This window comes from Centruroides sculpturatus, unplaced genomic scaffold (genome assembly GCF_000671375.1).
Source record: "Centruroides sculpturatus isolate CEXI.00-Female unplaced genomic scaffold, Cexi_2.0 scaffold1412, whole genome shotgun sequence".
Lineage (NCBI taxonomy): Eukaryota > Metazoa > Arthropoda > Arachnida > Scorpiones > Buthidae > Centruroides > Centruroides sculpturatus.
In genome coordinates this window covers 53,869-60,035 of record NW_019385660.1, presented here as the reverse complement: position 1 = coordinate 60,035, position 6,167 = coordinate 53,869, and the positions used below count along the sequence as shown (strand labels likewise).

At 25.7% G+C, this 6,167-nt stretch overlaps 1 protein-coding gene and 1 long non-coding RNA gene across 4 annotated transcripts in view; one reads left to right on the top strand and one right to left on the bottom strand.

Moving 5' to 3' along the window:
• Positions 1–6,167, bottom strand: part of LOC111640960 — an 83,106-nt gene that overhangs the window by 27,939 nt on the left and 49,000 nt on the right. The window lies entirely within an intron of this gene.
• Positions 1–6,167, top strand: part of LOC111640955 (5-aminolevulinate synthase, erythroid-specific, mitochondrial-like) — a 33,702-nt gene that overhangs the window by 13,009 nt on the left and 14,526 nt on the right. The window contains exons 1-3 of one of the 3 annotated variants that reach the window (XM_023387049.1): positions 643–794; positions 4,554–4,635; positions 5,930–6,100. In XM_023387049.1, coding sequence (XP_023242817.1) covers positions 771–794; positions 4,554–4,635; positions 5,930–6,100 — 277 coding nt within the window. In that variant the 5' untranslated portion in view covers positions 643–770. Of the gene's footprint in view, positions 1–642; positions 795–1,748; positions 1,782–4,553; positions 4,636–5,929; positions 6,101–6,167 lie in introns of those variants that run through there. The other 2 variants (XM_023387051.1, XM_023387048.1) reach the window with 2 other exon arrangements.

Genomic DNA, 6,167 nt, shown 5'->3' with positions numbered 1-6,167 from the left:
CCCCCTATAACACTGTTGATAATTCCGTTTTATATGAATTCCATGTTGTACGAATCACTTAGATTTTACAAGTATGTGTGCCGGGCTGTGAACGGTTCACGTATTTGTAAAATCTAACTGACTCGTACAACATGGAATTCATATAAAACGGAATTATCAACAGTGTTATAGGGGGGTCAACCGTACATAAAATACAATAAATGGTTTTAAGTTTTTATAAATTAAAACTGTTTTATATAAATTTTTATTTACAAACATTCGAAGTAATTTGCAAACTTCTAACTTAATATAGAGAGATCAAAACAAGGAATTCAAATTAAAAACAACATAAGATTCAGTTCAAGAGCTGCATTTAATTAAAAACTAAAACAGGAAGTGACCAAAATGAAATTACTATTAAATGAAGCGCCTTTAATTACTATATACAAAACATTATATAAAATCGCAGCATAAATTTTAATTATTCCACTATACAAGTATTATGTTACACTTCGGCAATCGGCGAAGATGATACACGCAAACAAAATTATAGACACTAGTAAAGTGTATTATTTTACCATCTTCAGTTATGAAATTTCTTAACCGGAAATTCTGTAAAATAATTTCCTTTACGTGACGTTTCTGCCTACGTGGCGTAATGTCATCACGAAACAGGTTATAAAATCGGTAGTCGCCGATATTTCCCTATTCTCCTTACTCGTTTCAATTAGTTATTGTCGGTAGAGCGGAGAGGTAATTCAAACGCAACGTGCTTCGTTCGACTTTTAAGTATGCTAACTACTAGTTCGTCAGTGGTAAGATGATTATTGTATATTAATTTAAAAAATAATAATAATACTAATTTCACAGTCAATTTTTTTTCCTGTTAAATTTTGTTAATTTTCCTCCCTCTCGGTAAAAATGCCCGTGAGAAAGTGTATTATACTGACTACTTTTTCTATTTACTGCATTCTTCATTTACTATATTCAAGGAAATCCAGTTTAGATAAGCGATAACATACTGGTTTATTCAGTCTTATAGTTTTTGGACCTTCAACAGATAAATGTTGTTATTAACAATGGATTTTAAGAATTTTGTTCCGAACCAGCGCGGTTTAAATTTTTAGAAAACAACTTTGACCCATATTTTTAATAGTATGTAGGTATATCTTGGTGTTTATTAATGACGTTTCGGAGTACTTTAATGAAATAATAATCCATAAGAAAACAGAAAAACGCGTATACATTAATTAATTCTTTTCTCTTAAAAATATAAATGTTATTAGAAACTAGGCCAGGTATAAGAAAAATTTATATAGTGGAGATTATACACAACAGTAAATCATAGAAGATACCTACTAAATTTAGATTATGTAAAGGTGAAAGAATTAGATATTTTTGTATTAATGTCATTGAATTCTTTCCAGAAGTTCAATCGTATTTTTCAATCCTTTCAACACAATCGAAAAGATTTATAATAACTAAAAAGAATTATTTAATTCAGTAAAAAATAGAAAAAAAAACCTTTATCATATTTTCTAAATAGTTAGTTTTATCGGTGACTTATACGCATTTTCTTCTAATCGTTTGATAGAATTTTGACGTCTTTCCGCGATAATCATAAATCATTATAAATGGATGTTATAGTACTTATCGCACGAACTTGATCAAGGTCGGTAAAATATTAGCAGAATAAAAAGCTACATCATCATTATTTCGTATTTATTATCTTAATTTAATAGATATTTTTAGAGTGGATAGATTTAATATTTTGTTCATTACATATGGAAAAATTAATGAAGGTAAGAAATAAAAATCAAAGAACTCGTTTTAGATAATAAATATTTGAAATTTAAAATCTTTTTAGCTTTAGGCACGTTTCAACATAGTTGCTAAAAATGTCAGAAAGTTGAAGTGTCGGTCATCCCCCTCCTACATAAACAACTTCGAGTTACTGTAGTCTAATTGAAGAAAAATATGCCTATGTTTACAATAAGAAAAACGGCATATTTTTCAAATCCCGTGGATCATCGGGTTTAAGATCTACAAAATCATTGATGTCGTCAAAGTCTCTTCTCATTCATTAATGAAAAATAAACTCTATAGTTTTATTTGCTAAAATCTGAAGTGAATTATAATTTGTTTTTTTATTTTTTAATATAAATATTCATCTTTTCCCGATTAGTAAATAATAGGCTACAACATCCTCCGTAAATAAGAACGTCGAATTTTGTAGGTGTTAAATATATCGGATATGGTGTAAAATAAAGTGGCTTGTGTTTTCTTTTTCGTAATTGGAGTGTTGCTTTTAGATATTTTAGACCGGAATTTTTGAGATATTTTAAATTTGAAGATGACGTAACAAGCAATGTAGACCTATATTTTTGTGCTAAGCACGTTGTGTGCCTGTCTTGCTTGATTGGATGACGCGCTTTTACGTTAACGGGTTAATATGTTTAGTGATGTAATGATAATTACTTTAATAGTCAGTAATATCAATATTTTACAGTGAATGCTAAAACATTAACGAAATAAATTTAGCGTGTAAATCACTAAACTATACAAATCCGTATAGCTAAAATTTAAAAAAAATATATATATATATATCGTTGAGTTAAAATGTGAAAGTTAATTTGAGGGATATTCCATACTACGAGGAAACTAAATTTGAGGGAAAATTCGATGAAATAAATTAACTATTACATACGAGAGAATATTACGTAAAGCCGATAAACGGCTTACAGGAGAAAAGCGATGTTTAATTTTTATCACGTTCATAAAACATGGATTGTGTTAATAGAGCTTAAAGTGTGTCAGTTTAATCCTCAATTTTAAAATTAAACATCATTGCAGGATAAAATAAGGTCGCGATTGTTACAGAAACCCTACAGCATTTCTTAAAAATAATTGGAGAAAGTGTGGAGTAATAACCTAATAGAAAATGGCAGATGAATAGAAAATATATCTACACGTATAATGAAGTAAAAAAAAAAAGTAGTAATAATTTATAATTATATGGTGGTAGAAAATCTGCCTTCACAGTACATCTGGGGATGTTAAACAAGTCAAACCGTGATCCTACATTTTATAAATATAATTTCTGGTCCTGAATAAATCATTTCAAATATCCTTAATACATTCTCAAACAAGTATCTTAATTTATGATATCCTGGTAATAAACTATTAAAAAAGATTAAATGGACATTTAACTTTTGCGATGTTTTAGTAAAGACACACATCAATATATTAATCATTACACAAGTTTAATTAATAACAACACTAGAATTTTATTTTTCATTTAATGAGAGACAAAAGTTTGGTATTTAAAATATAAATAATAAACTTATTTATTTTAGCTTTATATAAGGTTTTTTTTTCCTCTCTTTTTCATCTCTCTTTTGTTTATTTCAATAAGGTAAAATATAACATAAATCATTATGTATATCATTATTTTTCTCTATTGGCTTTATTTAACTTTATATATAATAAAATGAATTTATAAACCTAATATTTTATTTTGAATTTTACCTTATGTGCTACATCTCACAGATTATTAAAGTTTGCATTGCAAAATAAGACAGATGGTTGTTTTTTTTTTGTGAAACAAAAGCACAGGTGTGATCTGATTGAAACACATTTTAAATTTATGCAGTTCTGTGAACAATTAATTTTTTTATTATTATTATAGATTAATAATTTTCTTAAAAAGGAATGCATAATAAACATCAAAGTTTCTTTTGTAACTTCTAGACAAGATACAAAATATTCTGTTCCATTAAATATTATTATTAAAAGTATGTAAAATACAGAATTTAAAAATGTAATACTGTTGGAATATTATAGGTTTAGTGTTTTTTTTATTTCAATAAACTAAAATGTTTATTGAAATCATCAGATATTGAAAATTAATTGGATGCTATTGCTAATAATCAAATCATTAAAACACCTAATTATCTCAAACAGTATTTTGGCTAACTAATAATTAACATTAATTGATAATTAGCTAATTAATACTTAACTAATAATTTAATCTACAGATATCTCTACCTTTAGACTAAAATGTTTGATATCATTAATTATCAGTTAGATGAAATATAACCTGAGATAATTCAGTGTTTTAATGATTTGATTAATAACGAGTTATGTTCGGGCTTTTATTTCATATATGATGCTATTTTTAATTCAAAATATATATAATTTAACAAAAATTTATATAAATTCCTATGCCAGGAATGTATAATTCATATTAGCGTTACACATATCTTTAGACCAAATTATTTGATATTGTTAATTATTAGTTAGTCAAAATACAACCTGATAGAGAGAATATTCTAATGATTTTTAAAGTCATTGTTAAATCAATTATAGATGTAAATATTTTTAGAATAATTTATGTAATTATATTTACTAGAAAATGTATTACACAATATATTTTTTAAAAGAAATATGATATTAATATAAGATTATTTCCTGTGTGATCAGTTTTAATTATTCTTTAATATATAACTAAAGTAAGAAGAAATTAAGAAATTGATAGAAATTTATTATATACATAATTGTGTTTGAATTTTTAGGTATTGCAATCTGGCAAGAAGATTTTAAGTCAACATTTTGTTAACTTAGCACAAACTATTAGCTCTTCAGGACCCACTCAAGGTAAAAATATATTTTTTATTCAAAGTGTAATTCTTATTTTATATTAAATAAGTAAGTGTAAAATGATGTTTTTTTTTTTTAAATTGATGATAATTAATTGTTTCATGTTGTATATTGTGTTCATTTTTATACTATATTTGTTTATTAAACTTATTCCTAATTGTTAAAAATTTCTTTTCATAAAAATATAAACATAATTTTTATATTAATCCTTATATTGATCCTTTGAAATTAAGCTCACTCAAGAAAACCTTTTAAATATGCAGCCGTATTTATTACATTCTAACGTTTTCGGTCATATTCAATGACCTTTTCCAAGAATAAACGAAAAAATCGAACTCCTAACTCTAAAATTTGAATTAACAATACAAGCATTTGAAACGTTTTTAAAAGGATATTCTAAGGGAATAAAGAGCACCATCTCTACATAAAGGCTGTCATTATGTAACCACAGTAGCTATTAGTAATTACTAAGAAATGCAGGCTACGATGATCCTTTGAAATCAAATATTCAATTGATATACTTAAAGTATAAAATTATTTAAAAAATTGTGTGAAATTATAAATTTATATTATCAGCATTGAGAAATTTAAAAGGATCTGTCACAGTAAATAATGTTTCAGTCAAAATATAAATATTATACATAGCACTTGTGTTATTGCACTGAATAATTTGGAATAAATAGTTCATAGACTTTGTTTGAAAATAGTAAATGAAGAATATAAACATAATTTATATAAGTAAAATATAACAAAGCATTCTTAAGAACTAAAGCATGTAAATGAAATAATAGTTTGTATTATTTTGAATAATTTGTACTAGTATATACAGTATTATTTAGTGTTATGAATTTCAGATATTACTAGAAGCATACAATTGTCTGATTGTGCTAAGCACGTTGTGTGCCTGTCTTGCTTGATNTATAAAATGTAATTTAAAATTAATTGATAAAATGAGCACTGTAAGAATATTGTTTTCTTATTAAAATACTATAAGAAACTTCTTTATATTGAAAATGAATTAACATAATGAAATATTAACTATTTCTACTGTCAGATTCCTTTATTGATATGAATGTTGATTAAAAACATATACTGGTATTTATAAAATTTCTGTAAATTTACAATTCTGTCATTATCAGTACACAAGTTTTATTATTTTTTAAATTTATTTAATATTCTAATCTTTTAGTACCTGATTTGATAGATATAATTTTTGTACATAAAAATATTTGTATCAATGTAATACCACTTAACTTTTGATTAAATTAATGCTATAAATTATAAATTTTAGGAATTTTGAGAGCAACTGCACATGGAGCAAGTGGTCCCTGCCCTTTCATAACGCGTCTCCCTGCTCCTTTTGTGCGTAATTATGGTCGATCTGTAGTGGAAATGTATATGGATAAATGTCCTTACATGACCCGATTCTTTGCAACTGCTGCAACAACAGAAGGTTCAGAAAGTAGGTTAAAAGAACTTTTCCTTTTTTTGTTAATCTGTATACTAAACAATTCATAATTACATTAAAT